This window comes from Rhinopithecus roxellana, chromosome 8 (genome assembly GCF_007565055.1).
Source record: "Rhinopithecus roxellana isolate Shanxi Qingling chromosome 8, ASM756505v1, whole genome shotgun sequence".
NCBI lineage: Eukaryota > Metazoa > Chordata > Mammalia > Primates > Cercopithecidae > Rhinopithecus > Rhinopithecus roxellana.
In genome coordinates, this window is record NC_044556.1 from 81,656,538 (window position 1) to 81,682,572 (window position 26,035).

At 36.6% G+C, this 26,035-nt stretch overlaps 1 protein-coding gene across 1 annotated transcript in view; it reads right to left on the bottom strand.

Annotated features, from left to right (window-relative positions):
* Positions 1 to 24,119, bottom strand: part of COL11A1 (collagen type XI alpha 1 chain) — a 225,766-nt gene extending 201,647 nt beyond the window's left edge. The window contains exon 1 of the mRNA XM_010356796.2: positions 23,684 to 24,119. Coding sequence (XP_010355098.1) covers positions 23,684 to 23,789 — 106 coding nt within the window. The 5' untranslated portion in view covers positions 23,790 to 24,119. The remainder of the gene's footprint in view (positions 1 to 23,683) is intronic.
* Between the last annotated feature and the right edge of the window lie 1,916 nt (positions 24,120 to 26,035).

Here is a 26,035-nt window from a genome sequence, read left to right on the forward strand (position 1 = left end):
GAAAACACTTTTAATATTGCACATTGACCTAAATGTGAGCTATACATACACTTAAGAATTATTAATGAAAACAAAATAATTATTTATCCGATTTCTGGTGAATCAGTGAATGACGGTGGTCACAGTAGGGCTGGATTAAATTAAGGTATAAACGTTTGAAAAGTGAAAATTGTAAGGAGCATGTCCTCCCAGCATGCAGTTCAGAATCAATCACAAATATGATGAGCTCTGGGTGCTTTTGTACTGCATTATTTATTATGTGCATTTGGATAATTATGGTAGAGTTTATAAATTTTTATTTGACAATAATGTGCATTCATTCATTAATTTGTTCATTCATTTTCTAACCTGCTTATCCCAGTTCAGGGCCCCAGATGGTTGGAGTGCAACCCAAATATTCAGGACACAGGGCGGGAACCAGCCCTGGACAAGACACCATCTCATGGTAGGACAAACATACCTACTCAACCAGACTGCGACCATTTAGAGACAGCAATTCTCTGTACACATTTTGGGGATATGGAAGGAAACCAGAGTGCCCAGTGAAATCCCATGCAGACATAGGGAGAACATGTAATTGCCATATAGTGACCCTGACTGGGAACGGACCTTTTTTTTTTTTTTTTCTTATCAACATTATAACTAAACGAGTTTAACAAAACAACATTATTTGAGTACTTGCTTGACTTACATTCTATTAGCTTCATACCTGTATTCAAAAACAAGCAAAACATTCAGAGTAGACCATATGCTGGCCAAATAGCATTCAGCATGCCTGAGATACAAAATTATAATGGTGTTCAAGAACATTTTTTTGCACTAGTCCTGCTTGGCTATGGATTTAGGCCAATAGGATATCTGTTTTTTATGTGTTCTTTTCTGTTACCTCATAACTAAGAAAATGATAATCATAATAACTGCCAGGGAGAGCCCAATATGTGCCAGTCGCTGGACTAAATTCTTTACAGGGATTAACCCTCACAAGCCATATGTTCTTATCCCTCCTGTGTAGAGAGAGATTTGAGAACCAGAGAGCAAACTAAGATTACTCTTAACATCTGTGTAAATACCAACTCTATGCTCCTTCCACTTCACCACTCAAACTGCTATAACCCAAAATAAAAACTCTACAAAAAAAACTTAAAACATACATATAATATGTTAATATCATTTGAGCCAGTTAATTGATTCCTGATGTTCATATTTATTTTAAACTAAACTCATTACTTGTTCTAGTAAATAAATGACTCTGAAGAAGAATGTTTCTGAAAACCACAGCATTTTATCTGCTTAAATTATCTCATCTTTTTGCTCTGAAGCCATTCTCCAAAGTAGAACTAAATAAAGACTTGAGGATAGACATGAACACATCTATGAAGGCTGTAATCTTCCTGAAAAAAAAAAAAAAAAGAATGCATCCCCACTGTCATAGTCACAATTGGACAGAGGTAAATAACACATAAAATGGACTGCAAATTCTACAACGTATCTTTTAACACCATGACTTTCTCCAAGTGTACACATCTTAAAAAACAATACAAGTAGAGACATATAATAAAGGTTTCAACCAAACTTTTTCTTTTTCCAAAAAGTCATTTCAAGTTACAAAAAAGTAAAACTCCAATTAAGTCCTTAAGATTATTTTATTTCCAGTGAACTAAATAATGAATTAAGCTACTTTGAAATTCTGACTGTTATTTGATCTCAGAATCCTCGTACACATTGCATTTAATAAATTGTCATTAAATGGATTCTACTGTTTTATACACATACATACATATACATTGGAAAACTATTCTTTGTATTTTGCTAACTGCAACTGTTCAAAGATTAAAAGAAGTAGTTTTATGGCTAAATATGATGCATGAAAAAAGTAAAATTTCCATATTCAAAGTAATTATTAAAAGACCTTAATATTTTAATTATCTCTATGTTGCCAACTGCTGGTACAAACCACGTGTATGCAATTCAGATGTATCCAATTCAGCACAATGTTTTGTTCAATAATGTTTTCCTGTCCTTTATTGAATAGCTACAGGTTTATTAAATGGGAGAATAGAATATCCAAGCCCATGTGCTACTAAAACAGCCATTTGACTGGGTTCCACACTTTTTCCCATCAATCTTCATTCCACCAGCTTGATTAAGCTTCCAAAAATTCATGTCTCATGTCATTCTTCTGCTTAAATTTCTTCAAAGAACCCCACTGACTCTCAGATGATTTCCACATTCCTTGAATATACAATTTGGATATCTGGACACTCCAACTTATCCTAGCACTCTAATCTCACTGAATGTACAGTCGTATCTCTGATGAGTCCCTAATTCTGTCCTCATTCAGTTTTCTAGCCATACTAAACTCAGTCTTTCCAGAATCCACCATGTTCTCTGGCTTGCTTCTGGGCCTTTATAAACCCTACTCTCTGTTTCAAACACTTCACTCCACCTCACCCGAAGGAGTAGAAGAATATACCTGATAATGCATCTTCTGCAGAAAACATTCTCTATCTCCTAAAGCTGGGTGAGATCCGCTAACCTCTGTTATAGCACCTTTCACACTTGTTTTTAATTATTTGCCTAGTCTTTGCCAATTTTTACAAACTAGAAAGGAACCGGTATACACACACAAACACACATAGACTATATAAAATGTTGGTTGAATGTGAAACACGATAATGTGAAAATATATGGAAGGAACTTCATCTGAAATCCTCAGGCTATCTAGCATCGAAACAAAATTTTTTTAGGTCCTAATATGTACGTTTTACTGTATTCTATTGACCTCTTAAACACCCCCACCCTTTTACTGATCAGTTTGATCCCAATTCTTTGATCCTTTCTCCTTGTTGTTGCCTTCAGCATCCATATAGATTACTGATGTAACATCTCACAATACTTTGATTGTTTCATCTCTAATTCCTTCTCTAAGCTTCTTTGCACACTTCCATGACCAGCAGTGAACAGCACCATTACAATGATAAAGGTAAGACTGCTTCTTAGCATCTGTGTGATTTGGACAGATTACTTACCTACTCCGGGTCTCCGTTTCTATATCAGTATAATGAGAATAACAAAAATATTTACTTCAAAGAGTTTTTGTCAGAACTAAATTGGTTTTTGTAACAATAGCTTAGAATGCTGGTGGAGGAATCTATGCCTATGGGCTAAGATCTCCTTGCTGCCTATTTTTATATGGTACATGATACAAGAATAATTGTACATTTTACATGATTGAAAAAAATCAAAGGACAATATTTTGTGACACATGAAAACTATATGAAATTTCAGCTTTCATAAATAAAGTCTTTATTGGAATATAGTCACACCCATTCATTTATATATTGTCCATAGCTGCTTTTGTACTGAAACAGAGTTGTGTAGCTGTAACAGAGATTGTGTGCTCACAATAGCTAAAATATCTACTACCTAACTCTTTTAAGCTGAGTCCCGAGGGATAAACAGGAGTTCTTCAATGAAGAAGAGAAGGAAAGACACAGCATATATGGTAGCACAGATACAAAGAGAGTAAAGAGTTCAAGGAAACCAGCCATGCTTCCCCAAGGAGATATCAACACTAAGCAAATTTAGCTCTCCAGATTCGATGCACCATGGCTGCTGAGGACCACTGAAGAAAAATCATATTTTCATCATGCGTTCACTGCCACAAACTCCAAGAGCCATCTACTTGCCCACCCTCACATTTATTACTAGAATTGGAATAACTTTCAGTTTCTAAAATGTACCTTGCTGTCTTTACCTGTAGATTTTTTCCATTCCTTCCTCAATTGGTTAAGGACAGCTGACTTATTTTTCAATCCTATCAATAGAATCACCTGGAGAGTTTTTAAAACCTATGAATGCCTGGAACCCACCCCAGAGCTAATAAAGTAGAATGATTGGGTACAGACATCCATATTTTCTGAGTTTCCCAGATGAGTATAATGTGCGGCCAGGGTTGAAACTTGGTGGCTTCAGACCTAGTCAACCTTTTGATGTAAACATAAGCATGTCTTATTCTAGGAGATTTATTCTTAGCCCTTCCAGGAGGATAATGTGACCTCTTTATATGAATCCAGTGTCCTGTATTTCCCCTTAGATCACCTTACACTATTTTGTTTGCTTGCTTAATTATGTCTTTGACTCTAGGCTATATGTTCTCAGGCACCACATCTGTCTAAATTATGGTCATGATTTTCTTGTTACATATTCACATCAGCTAATATTTCTCTCTCTGTGTTAAGCACGGAATTTATTGTTTAACATCTGCCTCCCTTGATACACTGTGAACCCTCTGACAGTAAACATCAGTGCTATTGATATTCACTATTAAATTGCAAAGACATAGCAGCTGAAGCACAGTATATAATCAATAGAGAAATATTTAATGGATGAATAAATTAGTAGCTACAACCTGTCTCATAGTTGAAGCATTTTTCCTACCAATCTGAGACAGGAAAGGAAGAGGATTGGAAGTGACCTTTACCAAGAACTTGAAGAGGTTTCCAAGTTTATTTGTTGCCATTGTTTGATTCAGGTGTGGCAAGAATATAGGCGTGAAGCAGTGCGGTGGCTCACACCTGTAATCCCAGCACTTTGGGAGGCTGAGGTGGGTGGATCATGAGGTCAGGAGTTCAAGTCCAGCCTGGCCAACATGGTGAAACCCTGTCTCTACTAAAAATACAAAAATTAGCCTGGCATACTGGTGCGCACCTGTAATCCCAGGTACTCCAAAGGCTGAGGCAGGGGAATCTCTTGAACCTGGGAGACGGAGGTTTCAGTGAGCCGAGATCATGCCACTGCACTCTAACCTGGGACAGGGCGAGGCTTTGTCTCAAAAAAAAAAAAAAAAAAAAGGCCTTCCTAATGTAGATACTTCCCCAACTTCTTGAGAATCACTTATTCTCACCCTGTGCCTTACATCACAGACTATATACGAGGCATACCATTATGGAACTAATAAAAATAAAATAATACAGAAGAAAGTTCTCAGCCATCTTCCACTCAGTCAAAAAACCAGTATTGCTACTATGAGCATGTGGTAGTGAGATGTAGGACTCACAAAAGAGAAAAGGACAGAAAATTGATTATTTCTTATAATTTTCCTACTACTAATATTCTGCCATATTTCAAAATCATGATGGCTCTTAAGAAAGAGCCTAAAAACTGGGACATGCTGAGCATATAAACAACAATTAATAACTAGTTTCCACAGTAAGAACTGCCCAATAACTAGCCCAAATTCAGCAGTTATTAGTTCTATGACTTTGGATAAGCTATTTACCTCTCCAAGACTTAGTTTTCTCAATTCAGCCTCATTTTGAGAATTAAATGCTATAAAGAATTTTAAACTTAGAATGGTGTCTAATACATAATACATATTCAATAAAAATATTATCTAAAATTATTGTTCCCTGAAAATGTCTACCTTTTTGAACATCTTTAATGCTTCCAATGAACACCATCCACATTTCCCTAGAGCTATAATTAAACTGATTCCTGTTATTATCTGCTTCCTCAGACTACCTTGGGAAGGTTCTCTGCAGGTGAGTAGAATACTAAACAGTTTTCATCTGTAAATGTCCATTCAAAATCATCCATAAAAATTGTGTACTTCTTAGCAATCTCTTCAGCATGTTCATATGTTATTTCAGATACAAACAACCTTGGGAGGTTTCCTGGAATTTAGCTTAAGCAACCAAACAGATCTTAAATTTATATTTTCATGCTCAGCACTTCATTACCCCCTGTAGTGCAAATTGACATTAATACACTGATATCATTAGCATTTTTCTCTTTTCATTATTTTTTTACTTGCATTGCATAGAAATTGATATACCTATAGCTTAAACACAGTAGGCCTGATATAAGCTATTTACTAAAGATTTAAAAATGCAATATTGTAGACCCTTTTCTCTGACACTATTCTTTCATTTATTTTAGATACATACATTCCACATAACAACCATGAATTATATATGAATATAAAATATTAGAAAATTAAGCACATTGACCTAAATACTCCCATATTTATTTTATTTTATTTTTTTTACATTTTTTTTTAATTATAGTTTAAGTTCTAGGGTACATGTGCATAACGTGCAGGTTTGTTACATATGTATACTTGTGCCATGTTGGTGTGCTGCACCCATCAACTCATCAGCACCCATCAATTCATCATTTATATCAGGTATAACTCCCAATGCAATCCCTCCCTCCTCCCCCCTCCCCAATACTCCCATATTTGAAAAGATATAGAAGTTCGTATTCAAATGATGATGTAACACAAATAATGCCAATAAAAATTACATAAACTTCTTACCCTCAGCAGAACCCTTTTTGGATGAAATTACTAGATGGTTGATTTGTATGCTACAATCTAATCTTTGTAGTCAACACAAGTGCAAAATTAAAGAAATGAACTAAATACATTAGTAAACTGTAAGATTATATATGAAGCCCTTACAGTTGTATAGTTTACATTAATTAGTACAGGACATGGGAAGCGTTCCATAATACTATTTAGAGTTCAATTTTCCCCAAAGGGTTCTATAATCAACTAAGATGTGTTGTCATTAATAATGCTCTGTTGACTTAATCTATTTCTCCACGTGTACACTAATATACACACAAATACTACAAATAAACAAATGTATACAAACTGGGTATTTCATATTCAAACAGTGAATAGCACCAAACTGAGAATGACATAAGAAAGAAACATAAATCAGTAACCTGGAGTTTTAGGAATTTTAGTGTTAATTTTATCAAAACAAGCACCTAACAAGCCCATTAGTACTACCCTCTCAGAAAATAGAAATCCAATGAACAAATGTAAATGTACTTTCTTACAATTCCAGGAAAATTCCAATTTAAAACAAAACCAACTGCATAGTAAAATTCATAATTAGGAAGGTCAAGAAACATACATAGTAAAATATTCTGAAGTGCAATTAATGAAAAAGTGTGATTTCCAGCAAAATCAACTGTATCAGCATCCCATTGTGGCCTGTTTATAATTCTAACCTATTTAGGGATTGGGAGAAATACAGTTGACCCTTGAACAATACTAGTTTGAAATGTATAGGTCCAGTTATCTGTGAATTTGTTTCAATACATAAATTTAAAATTTAAAAAACATTTTTGGAGATTTGTGACAATTTGAGAAACCTTCCAGATGAACAAAGTAGCCTAAAAATATCAAAAACATTAAGAAAAAGTTAAGTATGTCATGAATGCACAAAATATATGTAGATACAAGTCTTTTATGGTTTACTACCACAAAATAGACAAATAAAGTATAAGAAGTCAAAATTTGTCAAATCTTATGCACACAAACACAGATCATACATGGCACCATTATACATGGCACCATTCATAGTGGAGAGAAATGTAAACAAATGTAAAGATGCAGCAATAAATCAAAACTGAGTAAGATTAACTGTAGTGCATACTGTACTACTGTAATCATTGGTTAGCCACCTCCTGTTGCTATTGTGGTGAGCCGAAATGTGGCAAGTATCTGCTTAAATATCATCTCCACATGAGCAGCGGATCTCTCTAGGAAATTGTCTATCTCTGTAAAAAGTGATCTCTCAGGGTTCTCGTGTCCTTTTCATCATGTTTAGTGCAATATTGTAAACCTTGAAAAGCACCAGGGAACCTATCTGTAGTGCCACTAATGTTTTACATACTCCAAAGAAGCAGAGAAAAGTCCACACACACACACACACACACACACACACACACGCACAAAGTTGAATTGTTTGATATGTACTGTAGATTGAGGTCTGTTGTGGTTGCCTGCCATTTCAAGATAAATGAGTCCAGCCTAAGGATCATTGTTTAAATAAAAAAATTTAAAAAACAAAGAAAAGAAAGGAAATCTATGAATCTATCACTGCATCTATGCCAGTAATTTGCAAAAGTCTCACAGTTTTGCAAAGCATCTTTTTCAAAAATCTTACATTGAAAATGCAGCTTTATGTGGGTGAGGGGGGCTATGAGAAAGCTGTTATGTAACTATGAAGTTCAATACGATTCAAGAAAAAGTGAAGTTGTTGTATGACAACTTAAAGCAAAAGCAAGGTTAAGAATCTAAAGCTGAAGAATTTAATGCCAACAAAGTGTCGTTCAATAATTTTAGAAAGAGGTCTGGCTTTAAAAATGTCAAGATAACAGGAGAAGCAGCTTTTGTTGATGAACAGGCAGCAAACCATTTCCCAGATACCACTAAGAACACCACTGAGGAGAAAAGATACCTGCCTGAACAGGTTTTTTCATGCATATGAAACAGCCCTCTTCTGGGGGAAAAAAAATTCCACAAAGGATATTTACTAGGAAGGAAGAAGAGCGAGCACCAAGATTTAAGGTAAGAAGAAATAGGCTAATTCTACTGCTGTGCAAATTCAGTCAGGTTTATGAGGAGGGCAGCCCTTATCTATAAAGTTGCTAACTCCAAGCCTTGAAAGGAAAAGATAAACATCAACACCTGTCTTTCAGTAGTACAACAAGAAGGCTTGGACAAGAACTCTTTTTCTGGAGTGGTTCCATCAATATTTTGTCCTTGAAGTCAGAAAATATATTGCCAGTAAGAAACTGCCCTTTAACGTTCTTTTGATATTAGACAATGCCCCTGGCCACCCATAACCCCATGAATTCAGTGAGAAAGGTGTCCAAGTGGCCTACTTGTCCACAAATAGATCTCTAATTCAACCTCTGTGTCACAGGGTAATAAGGATCTTTAAGGCTCACTCACATGGTACTGTATGGAAAGCACCGTCAAAGCTTTGGAAGAGAACCCTGATAGAAAGAACGTCATGGAAGTCTGGAAGGGTTACACCATTGAAGAGGTCATCATTGTTATAGAGAAAGCCTTGAAAGCCATCAAGCCTGAAATAATAAATTCCTCCTGAAGAAAATTGTGGCCATATGTTATCCATGGCTTCACAGGATTTGCTGCAGAGCAAATCAAGGAAATCAGGAAAGAGATTGTGGACTTGGCAAAAAAAAAAAAAAAAAAAAAATGTGGAGGTGTGGGGGTAAAGGGTTTCAAGGTATGGATCTTGGAAAAATTCAAGAGCTAATAGACACCACACAGGAGTAATTAGCAGAAGACAACTTGATAAGGATGAATGCTTCCAAACCAGTGTCAGAAGATGGGAAAGAAGAAATAGAAGAAGCAGTGTCAGAAAACAAATTGATATTAGACAATCTGGCAGAAGTGGTCTGATTCTTGAAGATTTCTTTTGGCTTCTTTTATCACATAGACCCTTCTATGATATGGTCACTAAAATTAAAGAAAACAGTGGAAGAAGGATTGGTATCATATGAAAACATTTTTTTAAAGATATGGAAAAGCAAAAAGTCAGGCAGCAATTACAATGTATATCCCTAAAGTTACACTGGTGTGTCTGCATCTCCTGCCTCCCCTTCTACTTCTTCTGCCTCTGCCATCCCTGAGACAAGATCAGCCCCTTGTCTTCCTCCTCCTCCTCAACATGAAGATGATGATGATAATAATGAAAATCTTTATGATGATTCACTTACATTTAATGAATACTAAATATATTGTCTCATCCTTATGTTTCTTAAGAACATTTCCTGTTCTCTACTTTATTATAAGAATACAGCATAAATATATATATATATATATAACATACAAAATGTGTATTAATCAACTGTTTATTTCATCAGTAAGGCTTCCTGTGAATGGTAGGCATTAGTAATTAAGTCTTGGGGGAGTCAAAAGTTATACATGGATTTTCAATGCACAGGTGGTTGGCTCCTCTTACTCTCATGTTGGTCAAGAGTCAACTCCACATAAAATACAGGATTCTGAATTTATCTTTGATTAAGGGCAATACTAATTTCTAGGTAGCCATCACCATGATTCTCTTAAACCAATAAAACAAAGTACAAAATGCCATTACCGAAAAAAAAAAAAAAAGCCATTACCATTTCTACACAGCTGTCATTTCTCAGAACACCTGAATTAATACGCACAGTGTCCATCAAATAAGAAAAAATGCTTTACTGTCTAGAATTTGCCTCTCATATTGACTATGCACATCTGTGTAAAATGGAATAACAAACTATGGGAATTATTGGATACAGATGGCCTAGATGCTGTTAACATCTGAAAGCTTAAATAATTTAAGGCAACATTTATATTCCAAAATTATCTAATTTCATATTTTACATAGAAAATTAACACAAACTCAGTATTATTAAATGCACCATTATTTTCTATACATGAAAAAATATTTGATTAGTACCAGGGAAAAAATGAATGAGGAAAAGATTATAGGGAGGGTTGCAAAGGCCTGGAAAATAATATCAAATAAAAAGAACAGGCAAGTCCTCAATAAGAAAATGATATTTGGGCAAAGTCTAGAAAGTCATAGGAAGCTCCTCTATCCCGCTATTTTTGCAGAATAGGATTCTAAGCAAAAGGAAAAACAAGTGCAAAGAACCCAAGACAATAGTTGGCCCAGAATGTTGAAGGAAATGCAAGGAGACAAATATGTCTCCAACAATGGGATCTTTTTTCAAAAAATTCTCCCCCATACCCACTTCCTAATATTTTGGCTCTCTTTTCTGCTCAGGTCCCTTCATTTGTACATTGGATATTTTCTCATGTTAATCTGTGTAGCAGAAAATATTGTTCAGTTTGGATAGACAGCAGGGAGAATTTACCAAAAAAAGATAGCTGAAATTCAGATTGAAGAAATTTAGTTCTGTGTGAAGTTATTTTAAACTCTGTATTATATAAAAACCAATGTGAATATGTATGTACTCGATGTGAATATGTGAATAGTGCTATAAAAAGATTGACGGCATGGACAAAAAAAGAAGAATGAAAGAGATGTGGTCAGAGAAGTAAAAGTGAGAGTACATTGAGAACAGGCTGCGTAGGTCTTGTGGAATGTTCAGGGAGACTAGATTTTATTCTAAATGAGATTTAAAAACCATTGGAAGGGTAGGGGGAGAAGGATGATTAGAATCAACTTTTTTTTTTTTTTTTTTTAGAGCAGTTTTAGGTTTATAGAAAATTGAGAGGAAGGTGCAGAGATTTTCCATTCAGTTTATGTTTTCAGACCACTGGGGCTGCTGTGTTGAGAATAAAGTTTAGGCGCGCTGGAGTAGGATCAGGCGGCAGTGGGGAACTGCAATTTTCCAGATATAAAATGTTGCTTTCTTTGACTGAGACAGAAAGTATGGGTCAGATTCTACATATATTCTGAAAGTGGAGCAGATAGGAGTTGCTGATAGGTAGAAAAGGAGATAAGAGAGAAAATGAGTCAAAGCTAACTTCAAGATTTGTAGTTGGAACATCATGATTGATTGGGTTGCCATTAAGTGAGATGGAGAAGACCATGAGAAGAACAGGTTTTAGGAGAGGAGTTCTGCAATTCAGTTTTGGGTATACTAAGTGTGAAATGACTTAATAAATACTGTTAGAAATCAATGAGTAGGCAGTCAAGTATGCAAGTCTGAAGTTCAGGGTAAAGCAGGATAGAAATAAAACTTTAGGAGTTGACAGCCTACCAATGCTATCCAGAGCTACAATTAATTAATCAATGACATGATTACTTTAAAATTCTGTTTGAATAATTTCCACTCGAAGAGACCTTTCACACTTAAAACAATGCTAACAATAAACAATTGGTACTCTCAAATAATCAAAATAGAGATCATGACTTCACATATTAATCCTAAGAAACAAAAATCATTATTTGCCATTTTTGTTCTAAAAGCTGTTATACTTTGGGTAATAACAAGGACAGTCATGTAAGGTTTAGAAATGCTAAGTGATGTTTTTGTCTTATAGCAGATTTTACTTTAATATTTCTTTCATACTCCCTTATAGAAGTGGAAGTTTAGTTATATATTTGGCAAGACTACATGACCATAGCTCCATATAAAGTGTGACTTAAATGTACTCCTTACTGTTGAGAACCCCAGGTGACTTTACAGTGGGGCTGGCTATTCCAGAAAAAACAGCATGACCCCAGTTCACTGACTGTCAGAGGATCCAATGGTAGCAATCAACTGGGACAACCAAGTTGTGGGTAGATATCAAAGCATGCACTGACCCTGCTAATTTGGCAGTTTACTTGTACTTTTCAATTAGTGGCATGTTTCCACGCTATGCAGAAAAATCTATCCTTAGGATCTTATGTTATATGTCCCCTGCCTCCTTCCCCAGCATCATCTCACGTTTTATCCCCACTGCTGCTTCTCCAGACACACTGCCATTTTTCAAGTCCTTTCTTCAAGTCCCTTATGGTGTCATTCTCCCTTCACAAAGGCCTTCACATCACTTCCCGGAATGCTCTTTCCTCTTCACTTTAGTTAATTATTCAATGCTCAACTGGTACTTTCTCAGGGAAGCTTTCTTTGACCTTACTAAACTTCTCTTCTGTATTCTCCAGGAACCATACACCTCTCCTTCAAAGCATCTAGCATAGCTGTAGTTTTATATTTACTTGTGCCACTATTTGATTAATTACTGTCTCCTCAAGTAGACCATAATCACTCTGAGGTAGGTTTGTAACTATCTTTGCCCACCAACTACCTTTAGCTTATAATGAGCTTTTAACCTATACTTGTTGAATATGCAATGAAATGAATGAATTAGTTTAGAATTTAGGAAGAGCATTTAGTAGGTATTAACAGATATTTGTTGAATAAGTAAATGAATGATTGCATGTATTAATTAGCTTTTCACTCCATGAGAATAGAGATCATCATACTGTCTGTGTCGCCACAGCACTTAACACTGTGATTAACACAGAAGATAGTCATTTAACTTTTATGGTTATCGAACAGCCTCAATCCTGAACATTTTTATATCATAAAAGCTTGACCTGAAAATGGAAAGCAAAGATAGCATCACAACTCAGAGTATGGTGAAGAAAAGAACACCAACTAGTTGAGAGTGTGATATTTTTAAAGTATAGCATTTCTAATTTACAAATAACCAAGGCTGTTAAAAAAAAGGTGTATTATAAAACTAAAATTACACTTCCAATATAACTGCTTGACTTTAATGCTGAGAAGAACAATATTTATTGGCATTTAGTTTATTACATTCTCTGGGGAGAATGATGAAAAGAAAGCATTTTCTACATTGTAATTAGTTGATTTCCTCAATTCAGTTACTGCAGAGCCACTACTGCTTAGCAACAGCATATTCATCAAATAATTTGCACATTATGATGAACAACCTTTCACTTGACTTCCAGTGCCTAGTTATACAAGCCAGACACATTTCTATTTATGTATATGTTTGTTTCCTATTACAGACGGTTTGTAAACCCCTGCTTCTGCATCAACATTATCTGTGAAACTTTATAAACCATCTATGCTTGGATGTCGTAAAAAACTATTTCATCAAAATCCCCAGCATTAGGATTGGAAATAATTGTGATACTAAGCCACGGACCCCTGTCCTCTTGACTTTGTTGAAAATATCTTGCTTATGAGTTCATTAATTCAACAAATATTTATTGGCTATCTATTTTGCTCCAGATATGGTGATAGATGCCAGAATGATTTGCATCGGTGAAAAAGATGTATTTCCTGCTTTCTTTATGCCATCAAAAATATTTTTAGATAAGTATTTGAGTTTTGGGTAAGTATAGTGTGCTTTATAACGTTATGCCAGGCTAACTAACCCAATCTTCGATGATTGAAGAAAGTTATTTCTAGAGGAGATAATATCTAAATCTCAAGCAAAGATAATTTTTACTTTTAGAAATAACAAAGTGGGAGAGTGCTTAGGGTAGAGGTCATAGGTTGTCTTGGAGGCAAAATAGAGACTTATAGTCTCAGTAAATCACAATAATATCAGCAGAAATTAGTTCAAGATAATTCTGTAGACATGGAGAGTAGGTGATACACATAACTATATATCACATCTCAGGTGGTTAGGTTATGGACAATAAGTCATTAGCAATGTCAACAACGTCCTCACTTCATTCAACAAAGTTTTATCAAATGCCTACTATATGATAGATTCTGTTCTAGATGCTTTGAACACATGAAATAAAGCAGATAAATATACCTATACCAGTGATTTTAGTGTAACTAAAATATACCATGGATAGCAATATAGTATAAAAACTATGTAACTATATTCCAAAAGAATTTTACAACTATTGTTTATTAATCTTATTAAGCACTTCAAAGCTCTATATGTTTCCTGTTTGAGATGGTACTTCATAATACAATAATTCCAATATATGTAAAATATATAATTTACTTCCTAACTTGAAGAATGAGTTTATTGAAATAATCATAAAGTACTTTATACACACATGCACATATACCCACATACATCCATATATATATATACACACACACATATATACATATATACATATATACACATATATACATATATATGTACATATATATGGATAAACCTCTATTTCTAATAGTTTATAAGCAAAGTCAGACAACTAATCCCCAGTAGCATACCAATGTGAGATGAAAGATTCAATAATGAATATATGAGAGGACTATTTCCAATTATCAATTTTACAGATTGATATTATTCTTAGATTAAACTTTCTTGTTCACTAGTAGAAAAGTAAAATGATTATTTGTGCTACTGTCAATACCACTTCATATCTTAAGGTATTAACAAAACAAAGTTTTGGAGGTAATACAGTCAGTCTGTAGCAAAAAATATTCAGAGGCATCTTTGGAGAAAATGCAAAACTGTTTTCCATATGAAAAAGCTAGAGGTAAATTGCAATTTATTTACTTTTAGAAAATGAATTTAAAAAGGAGTCGCTGGGCGCGGTGGCTCAAGCCTGTAATCCCAGCACTTTGGGAGGCCGAGACGGGCGGATCACAAGGTCAGAAGATCGAGACCATCCTGGCTAACACGGTGAAACCCCGTCTCTACTAAAAAAATACAAAAAACTAGCCGGGCGAGGTGGCGGGCGCCTGTAGTCCCAGCAACTCGGGAGGCTGAGGCAGGAGAATGGCGGGAACCCGGGAGGCGGAGCTTGCCGTGAGCTGAGATCTGGCCACTGCACTCCAGCCTGGGCGACAGAGCGAGACTCGGTCTCAAAAAAAAAAAAAAAAAAAAAAAAAAAAAAAGAAAAGAAAAGGAGGAGTCACTACTAACACTACTAACAGCATAATCTGAGGAGGTCCTCAAACTTTCAGTTCACACCATTCCAAGCTAACCCAATTTTAATCTTGTTCCAAACTTCTGGGTAAAAAAATATAATTAACCTAAATAGTTACTATATCAATGTTGTGTATTTTGTCACCATGGTAAACACCGGGGACACAAATAAAACTAGATCACAGTCACTACCCACCCAGGAACTCCTAGAAAAAGACTGACATATAAATGAGTAATTTTTTTTTTTTTTGAGACGGAGTCTCGCTCTGTCGCCCGGGCTGGAGTTCAGTGGCCGGATCTCAGCTCACTGCAAGCTCCGCCTCCCGGGTTTACGCCATTCTCCTGCCTCAGCCTCCCGAGTAGCTGGGACTACAGGCGCCCGCCACCTCACCCGGCTAGTTTTTTGTATTTTTTAGTAGAGACGGGGTTTCACCATGTTAGCCAGGATGGTCTCGATCTTATGACCTCGTGATCCGCCCGTCTCGGCCTCCCAAAGCGCTGGGATTACAGGCCTGAGCCACCGCGCCCGGCCATAAATGAGTAATTTTTAAAATAATGATGTCACATTCTCTCAGTTGATTACGCTCCAAAAAAGCTTTTGGATAATCAAGTCTGACATTTTTATGCGGAAGACAATAAGAAAACTCCCGTACATCAATCCCCAAAAGCAGAATAAGGCCTGACAATCCTTGCAATGGATCCTGATCAGGACAAGCAATGATCTATAAGAGTTATTTTACTTAATGAAACCAAGCCAACCACAACTGGAACCTTGAATACTAACATGCATCTGTCAGCTTCTCCTTAAGTTAGTCAAAGGAACAAAAGTAATATTTAATGTCTCCCAGAAACTCTCTTTTCAGTCCTCCACTACCACTGAGGCTTAGGTTTGTCCATAAAATGGTAAGAGTAATATGATCTCCACCACCGAACTTAAATGCAGGCTAAAGAGTTATCTGGATTCTGACATCACCTTTTACCAGAAGCTCCTTATATTTCTCCTTGAAGGCAGTCAAGTTATTCACCCAATGACCTGATATTTTCTGGGGTTTAGCTTCATGATGTGTACATTAATATTAGGCCCCAGGGCACCATAATCATAAGACAAGTCTAGGAGGCTGTGTAGAAGCATTAGAACACCCAAAAAAATAAACATGGACAAGTGGTCAAAAGCAAGGGCCCTGGAGAAAGCTTGGCAGCATTCAAATTCTGGGCCTACTACTTACTAGCTGTGTGACTTTAGGCAAAATCTTTCACTTCTCTGTTTTTCAGTTATCTCATGGGTAAAATCAGTATTTTGATATCAGTTTACTTCCAGGAAAACTGTCTCAATTCAATAAGATTCTCTATGAAAGTGCATATGGCAGAATCTTGCACATACTGAGCATGCATTCGGTATTAGGGCTCACTATTATATCCACCTCGATATATAAGGGAAAGTTTTCTGGAGCTATGAAATTTTACTTAAATTTTGAAGTATAAAGTAGGAGAATGTGTTTGCTGATGGAAGAGAATGAGATAGACATTCCAGGGAGAGTGTTCAAAGATAGGGGAGAATACAGGTAAGAGGTTTAACATCACTAAGTACAAGGTAAATGGAAGTGGGCTTGGGGAGGTGGGAAATGGCTGGTCATGGGCTTGGACATAAAGATAGGCCACATCCCGAAGGGCACTCTAAGCCACTTAGACAACAAACTTATCCTAAAAGCCAGTGAAATACTGTGAAGGTTCATATGCATTCAAAAAGAAGAGTGACAGTAAGTAGTAGGTTCAACTCCACTCTTAGACTCTAAGGACAGAAGTAAAGGAAAGACAGACACCACTTTAGTATTTGTGTTTTTTCTTTCTCCGCAGAGCTATCTAAGAGCACCAAGTATGAAAGAGCACCAAGTATCTAATAGCACCAAGTATGAAAATGTTCTCATTTGCCAACTACTGCTCTTTCTGGCAGTCATCCTTTCAGGAAGTCTATGTGAAAATCTGAGTGAGGAAGGAAAGCCAACTACCTCACACAGTCTAAGGTTCACTCCTTTAAGCCCGGATGTCAGTTTACCAGTCAAACAGAGGAAGGAAGCTTCCCCTGATACTCTATGCGCTCAAGCTCTATGAATAGGGACCTTCATTTGCCTGTACAGTACAGAGCCATTCAAGAGCAATTAAATTTGGTTAAAATAAGAAAGAAATGCTTTTTAAGAAAAAAAAAAAAAAAAGATTTGAGGGGATTGCAAAAGTTGATTGTGCTAAAGCACTTTTACACAGGTTTGTTTTAGTTCTCAATTGTCAAGTCGTATTTAAGCTGGTCTCTTACTCTGAAATATGATAACCTTTCCTTTCTCTGAGTTCTTTCTCCCAAATTAATAGCACTGTCTCTAATTCCATGCGCAGCAAGCAAAGAGTTTATTTTACCAGATAACAGTAGGTCTGGTGATCAGCCAATGTCTAAAGAACCACTAGCCAAGTCAGTAGTAGGCCAAAGACTGCAACTGATAAATAGATATTACTCACTAAATCACTTTTAAATTGTCTTTCATCTTTGCTACGAGCTAGTATTATTCATGTTGAGTTCTGACACAACTGAACGTATAAAAGAATACACTTACCTATATCAGTAAAACCATATTAGGGTTTTGAAGGAAGGATAAATAAATACATTAGATGCATTCTAAAACAGAAAGTATTTTAAAATGGAAAAAAAAAAAAAAACCTTTAGGTTTTGAATTAAATTGCAAGATAATTTAGAAGGAATATGTCCTCATGTAGAAAGTGCATTAAAGTATACTAAAAGTTACACTGAAAACTGCATTTAAAGTTGACTCTTTAGTGAAAGAACTTAGGGAACACTGCAACTTTTTATAACATCTACGTATCTCTCTCTTCTTTGCTAAGGAACAAAACTTGAATGGTCAAAAAAGAAAAAGTTTGGTTTCCTCTCTCACCACTCCCAACTCAGGTCACATTTCCCCAGTATTACCTGAGGGAAGTGAAGGAGTAAAAGCAGAAATGCTGCCCAACGCTCAGTCCCCACTTGCCGTTGCCTTGAATTCCTAATGATTAGGCCAACCATGCTTAATTACTTCTCCAAAGGTAAGGAGAAAATAAAAGTGTATTTAATGAAATTCTGGCTTTTAAATACCTAAACATAATCATTAAAAATCATGTACAATGATGGAGATGTCTCAGCATTTTTTAAACTCCATATTTATATAAATTGGTATAGTTACTTGTGAGTATAAAAACTCTTGATAAATGCTTTCACAGTATAATCTTCAGGACCCTACGGTTTTTATTGGTTTTCCCTAAAGACAGAAAAGACTCTTAATTTGGTAGGAATACTAGTTGAAGATTGAACTTCTAGAAGTAAATGTTGAGATCGAAAATCAAATTTTTCTTCCCTTACATCCCTGCCATTTCACATACGGTAATTAAATTTGTAATAGTCGTTGACAACACAACAGATATCATGGTCGCCTATTAAGAGTGAGTACTTCCTATAAATTAACTGCCCATTTATGCCTCAGCTAAAAGGTACTTACAGTAATTTCAGATGCTTTGACAATCCAAAATAAAAACCTTAATTAGAACTTGCACTACTATGTTCTCTCATGTTTTTTTCTAAAGTTTGCCACTTGTTTTTTTTTAATCTGTTAACACACAAGTGTGTCATAATGATTACCTGACATTAATAAAAGCCATATTATATATATAAAATATGTCATCCAATCAATTAAAATTAACATGAAAATATCAGAAATTTGCCATTTTTTATAATTTTCTTAGCTTCTTAGAAATTCAAACTTGGACCTAGTCTTCCATTAACAACTTTAGAGAGCACACAAAACTATGTTCTTAACACAGCAATGAATAGAGTATTACGCCTTCTACTCTGACGCAGATAATCTTATAAAATCACATAGTTAGGAATACAAATGATCAAAAATTACCTTTCTTCAAAACAGTAAATAGAGTATTTTTAAAATGCATTCTGTAACTATGTTCTATTTAAATTTCTTTATATAAGGCATTTTCACTATATCTACCTTTTCACGAATCTAAACTCTAGCACATATACGGTCTAGTAATTTCAGACTTTTGGAAATAAATATAGCAATAGTGTATCGAATTCCTTCTCTTTTACTGCCTTGCAATTTCACATATGGTAATTAAATTTGTAATAGTTGTTGATCGCACAACAGATGTCATGGTAGTCCATTGAGAGTGAGTATTTCCTATAAACTGTCAATTTATTCTTGAGCTAAAAGGTACTTATGTTAGTTTCAGGTGTTTTGACAATCCAAAATAAACCTTTAATTAAAACTTGCACTACTAAGCTCTCTCCTCTCATTTCATCGTTTCAGACCTCTATTATTTAAAATTCTTTTGATCACTATTACAGGTCTTCAATCTGCTCAGAAAAACTTTGAATATTACAAGAATATTTTTTATGAGGAAGAGTATTCAGCTGATAACATTTTGTGCCTTAGTTTCTTCATTTATTGAGAAGGTAAGATTGATCAACAATTTCTATAATTTCTAGTGCTAGCATTCTCTTTTAAAAATCTTATCTAAACACTCTTTTTTGTTTTAACCTTTTAAAAATTCAGCTTTGTATTACACAGAGACTCTCAACCAAACTTGATTTGAATCCTTGTTATCATGAAATAGGCAGCATCTTACTACATGAATCAGAGTGAAGAGAATTTATCCCAGGAAAAAGCAAATTTTTAGAAAAGAAAGGTGACTATACATTTTTCTTAGCTAGAAATCCAACCCATAAATTTGAAAAGAGGAGATTTTGCTTTGCTGTATTTTAGGGATAACTTGAATAACCATGTGGTTCTTCTATTTTAGTCACAAATTAAAGAAAATAAAAAAACCTAAAAAAAATTAACTTAATTTTAAGCAATTACGTTATGTAAATACATTTCTCACTTTGCTAATGCATAACTTTGTTTAAAACTATACAATTACCTTTTAGAGAATAACTTCTATAAAATATCACCTCAGTTAAGTATTAATTATGAAGCAAATTGTCACTTTAAAATATTAAGAAACTTAATTTCAAAACTAATGGACAATTAGGTAAAAGAATCTGTGTCACCTAAACTGAGGCTATGTGTGTAAAGCATGCAGAAAGGTGTTTCTCTTTATTCTATGTTATTTCTCTATTATAGTCCTGATCAATTTTGAATTTAACAAACAAATGGAAATACATAATATTAATAAGTTTAGCAACACTGCATTTCTTATCAGAAGCATATCTGAGTTTCGGATTTCTGATTAAGAAAACAAATGGACAAATCTGATCTCTTTGCAAGGTTGGATTAGCACATACTCTGGAAGCCAGGACCATTTCACCTGCTGATCCCGGGCACTCAAAACAACACTTCTGCAGGACTCACTATCGATTCCTGACAAATTTTCAAAGTTCCAAGTTTGATCAGCCTTTTACAAGATATAGTATTGGCTTAACCGTCAAAGGTTAAATGTAATTTTAGTTAGTAAAAACTGATTCAATTAGATTTTTTGTTAGTACTTGATTATAGCTAAGTCTAACTCTTACTTAAAACCCTTACATAAACTCATCTATCTTAACATAATCAAAGTGTGGTCACTATGAATTCCAGGTAAACCCCACCTCTTGCGAATAGTAAGTAGTGGACGAACTGCCAAAGAATATCAATAAATCACTGAGATACATCACTTATTTTAACAATAAATATATATATGAAACATAAAATTGAAGTTAATGTAAGTAAATATTTATACAAATCACACTTAACCTTGTTGTTCTAAATCACAGCAAGAATTGATTTTTAATGAGTATAATAAATATTTCCAAGTTATAGTTTGATTTTTCAAAGAAAATAATATGACTAGGTATGAAGTCATAAATTTTCTTTAATTCATTCACTTCCAAGAAACTTTCTCTATATTATTTTCTCTAGAGTCTAACTTTGTTTTGAACTCAGATGTTTTAAGGCTTTAATGTTTTAATTTTATATAAAAGTAGGATCTGCTTTAAATTATCTTTGTACTTAATATCCAAACCTTATCACTGTACCTCAGTGATATTGATGTCATAGTATGATGCTGGGATATAATATCTTTATTTAGAAACTGGTATAAAATCTTACTTCTTACTTCAACCACAAATCTAAAGGCTACTCTCAGAAATGGACACTGGGTTTATTTTTCCCTTGTGTGGTGATTCAGGCTTTGTAGCCAATGTAAATCACTTTTTGATTTACTTTTTTGATCACTTTTAAGCATTAATATACTAGTATTCCCTTTTTGAAGTTAATTTGGGGGTAAGAATGCCTACAAAATTGGGTTTATGTTAACATGTGGCCTCCCAGGAGCAATGAGCACCAAACAGCTTGATAAAATACATTCCAAAATTTTATAATATAAATATCTAAACTATCACATAACTTTCAGGGCATTTCATCAAGAAGAAATCCAACAAAATCTAATCCTTATGCTTTGCTATTTCTATCATTACTTGGTTTTATAAAAATAGGGTAAGTGGTTTTCCCATCATTTATTTGATGTGGTACTGGGATGCTATTTAAAACTGTTTCAGGTTTGTTGCTAGACTGAAAATAGAAAATGTATTCATTAAAAGTACAGAGATTTGATTTTTTAAAATATCCATCGATCTTTACAGAAAGGCTCAATGTAGAAAATAAAAATAAATATCTTCAGTAAAATAATCCCTGAATTCATGCAAAAGTGTCTCTCGGAGCTTGTATTTCATTCATCACCAAAGAAATTCTCAATTTCTATAATTTTAAACAAATAGCTGCCATTACATTATTCTCATTTACATGCGTATGTAACATGCTGAAAAAGAAATGGTATATCCATTTTTCCTTTATCAAGGGTCCTTTTTCACTACTACTGTAGTTGAGAAGGACTCACAGAGGTCTCATGTCCCATGGTAGATGCAGGAATTCTAAATAATAAGCAAAACCAGCAGAGGGCAGAACTGCTGACAGAATTGGCCAATCCAACCGGTGACCAGGTACTAAAAGTAAAAGACAAACTTTTTGACGGATTTCACTTTCAAAGACTCTTTTATCTATCCGTGAAAATGTGGAAATGAATGAATCAACATAATTAATCAACATAATAAATCCTTTCAATATTCAAATATAGTTCTAATGGGAATTTCACTGTATTTACCAGGAAAAATCACCCGGGGGAATAATTTAGCGCTGCCTGCTACTTGGGAAGCTGAAAGTCACTAAGCGTGTGGAAGGAATAACCTGGTCGCAGAGATCGGCCTCCGGGAGGGCAGACTTCCATTAGGGAGAGCTCAGATCTTGGCATCTAGACCCAAGGCCAGACTCAGGTTTCTGCTAAAGCCTACGCATTTGGGCTTGACCATTTTTATCTCCCTTGACCCATCCTCGTCACCCTCCTTCCTATCCCCCAGCTTCTTTCTGCACTCCTCACAAAGCTTGCTTTCTACTCTAAACTGCCTGGGCTCCCTGAGCTCCAAAGGCGTTCGCCTGCCAGCCGATTCTAAGGCACCTAACGGACCGCTCCAGCCAGATGCCTTTTCAGGAAAGGGCGGGGGAAAGAGCGAGGGAGAAGGCGAGGGGAGGAGAGAAGTCGCTCTCCCTCCGTGGGTACTGACAGGGTTGCAGACTTCCGAGCAGGTCTGGCCATTGAATATTTGTGGTGCCACGTAGGAACTTTTCCTTACCTCTCTCCTCCCACCCCACCCACACCCCCTCCCCTTCCCTCCCAATCCCTAGTCCTCCGCCCCCACCCCATTTGCTTGACGACTTTCATCATTCTCCAAGAGAACTGCACGTCCAACCTGCAAGAAGAAGCGGAGGGGTGGGGTGGGGGGAGTCACTGAAATTCAGGGGAAAGTGTTCTCCCTATCTTCAACCTATTCCTAATAATCTGCCAATTTTTGTCCACTTAAAATAGATTGACCCTCCCGCGCCCCCCAAACACACACAGTGTTCCTAATCTTCTAGATTCACCCCTCTGGTTTCTCTTATATCCCCAAAACTCAAACAGCCTGCTTCTCACTTTGTTGCAGACAAAGAACTTTATCAAGGTTCATTTTATACCCTTTGTATTTTCTCCTCAGCTCACCCTTAAAAAGATATTCCCATTAGTTAGAATCTGAAGAAACCAGATGTGTTGCAAGGGCAGTCTAAAGACTGTGCCTCAAACAAAAGCTTTGTATAACTGCCCTTGTGTTCAAGGTAATATTTTTCCTCTTTTCAAAGAGACTGAAAAGTGGTGAAGGGCATTTTCAGCAGGCTCTCCGCCTGACAGATCTTTTTTCCTGCTACCTACCTCCTCTCCCTTTATTGTCCCGCCTACATCCATCTCTTTCTCCAGTTTCCAATTCCAACCTGGTAGCAGCTACAATCTGGATTTTATTTTAGGGAATTGCTTTTTTTTTTTTTTTCTTTCTTGAAGAGCAGGGAGGAAGGGTAAAGGAGTGGGGGGAGGGGCGCAGGAGTAAGACCCACGGCAATCTCCCACCTCCCCAAATCCATTTTTTCTTACCTCCTCTGACCTCTCTAGCTTGGAAGAGGAAAGTCAATGCGAGGGTTGTTACGGTGAAATCCCAGAGCCACCGTTTCGTTTTCCACCTAGAGGACCACGGCTCCATCTCCGAGCCCCGCACTCACAACTGTGAACTCAACCCACGAAATTGCGACTGCAGACCAACTTCGTCCTTTCCAAGGTATCGCCGGGGATGTTTGCTACACAGCCATTGGGGAGGGAGAGGAGGAAAAAGTCAAAGGGCTTTTTCTTCTAAATTTGATGGTTTGCTTTCTTCGTGTCTCTACCCCCTTCCTCTCCCTCTGAGTTGGCCCCGCCGGCCGGGACCCTCCGATCCTTCCTCTGCCGGGCCCTGCCTTCAGAATGAAGGCAGATGAGGGGCTTCCACCAACAAGCTGAGAGTACTGTGTGCCCCTAAAGGCTTCATGCCGTCAGTGGGCTGGACGAGCGGCTCCGGGCAGCCCCCTCCTCCGCCCACTCCCCTCCCTGCTCCCGGCTCCCCCACCCAGGGCGAAACTGACATGCAGGCTGAGGGTCAGACCCAATCACACGCCTCTGGGGCGGCCCCAAGCCCGCCCTCGCCTCCCTCAGCCCAAGAATGAGGACTCCCGGCAGGCCCAGCCCACCAGCCACCCCCCATCTTCCTACTCCTCTCCTCCCTCCTCGCCTACCAAATCCCCGAGAAAAAATGGGAGGGAGTTACGCGGGACGCGTGCTTGGCTCCAGCACTTTGGGAATGAAAGGAATTGCAGGAGAGCCCCGGAGCACACGGAGTTTTCAAGGCGCTTCTGTGTTCAATAAAAACAGCTACTTGTGTACTTGCACCCGTCTGTTAGCTCTCGCTGGTGAGCGGGAGAGGGGAGGAGTTCAGCGCCTGATCCGCCACACCGCTGGAGTCCTGGGCTGGCAGCGGTAACCTTGTCCTTGTGCAAAAATCTGCTTCGTATGGCAGACGTGGAATCAGTGGACTCATTGCGCTGCCTACTCTGAAAGGTGTTATTTTTATTTTTTTAACCCAATAATTAGAAGAAATGAATGAAGGTGGCATGGAGGGACCCTAGAGGTCAAAACCTAGAGTTTGTAGGGAAGTCCTCTTTGGAGATCTGAAACTGACAGGTTTATCTCTTAAACATTTAAATTCAGCACTAGGTTCATTCAGGAACTGTACTTAAAAGAGTTCAACTGTACTCTGAGGAAGGAGGAAGAAAAAATTTATGGGAGCTGACATTAAGAGGGTGAGTAATTTAATTTTCCAGCTGATTCTGTTCTGATCCTGGATGAGGGAGTACTGAGGAGAGTGTAGAAAAGGCGAGGAAAGCAACTAACAGAAATCTCCAAGAGGCCCTGCCCACAGCTTCTCATTAAGGGCCTGGCCCTGGCCCTCAGCCTCAGGAGCCAAAAACATGGTCACTCCACAGTGAAAGTAATGAAGAGCGCAGGTTTCTAAATTCCCTCTCTACTTAACCCGTCCTCAAAGTAATCCTCTTCCACCTGGAATAGAGATTCCCAAGTCACTTTTTCCATGTTAAAATCATTCCATCCTATTGACTCCTTTTTGTTCGTTAATAATTCCTAAGATGTTTCTCTCAAAGATTTTCTGGAACAGTGCCCATCAGGGTGCCAGCATACATTAGCCACTCAATAGAGATGGGTTGGATGAATGAACACATTTTTCTGTTGACAAAGACTAGGCGCATTGGCCAGGGCCTACTTCGAGTATTTAAGTCTTTTAAATGCTTAAAGGCTCTCAACTAAGTTTACTAGGTACATATGTTCAATTCTACAGCTGCCACTAATCTTTAGGAACTCAGTTTTCTATTAGTCATCAAAATATGCCTCATAATCTATCAGATTATATCAAATCTCTTCATGCAGTTTAAAATTGGAAGAAAGGTGATCAAAGACTACATTGAGCCCTTATAGGAGTTTTAACAGCATGAACAGAGACATATAAAATGAAGAAAGCAACTAGAAAATACCTTCAATATAAATATCACTCTCTGTAACAAAGAACTGCTCCCTTATCAAGAAGTTATCTCTTAGATCACACACACAAAAAAATTACTTGATATTTGTAATGCTGTTGGCAGAATGTTTGGGATGCCTCATATCAGCTGCAGAGAATTATCATCGACTAGATTTTCAGATTACAACCTCAAACTGTTGCTTAAAATAATTTAATATCATATTGCATTTGAACCTGAAATGCACAATTACAAATTAAGACCCTTACAGTAAAAATATATGTATTTACCATCTTCATTATCTTTCATCGTCTTACAGATGGAAAATTTGTATGTATTTGCTATTTCTAAACTTCTGTACAAACTGATTTTTCTGTATAATCTTTGG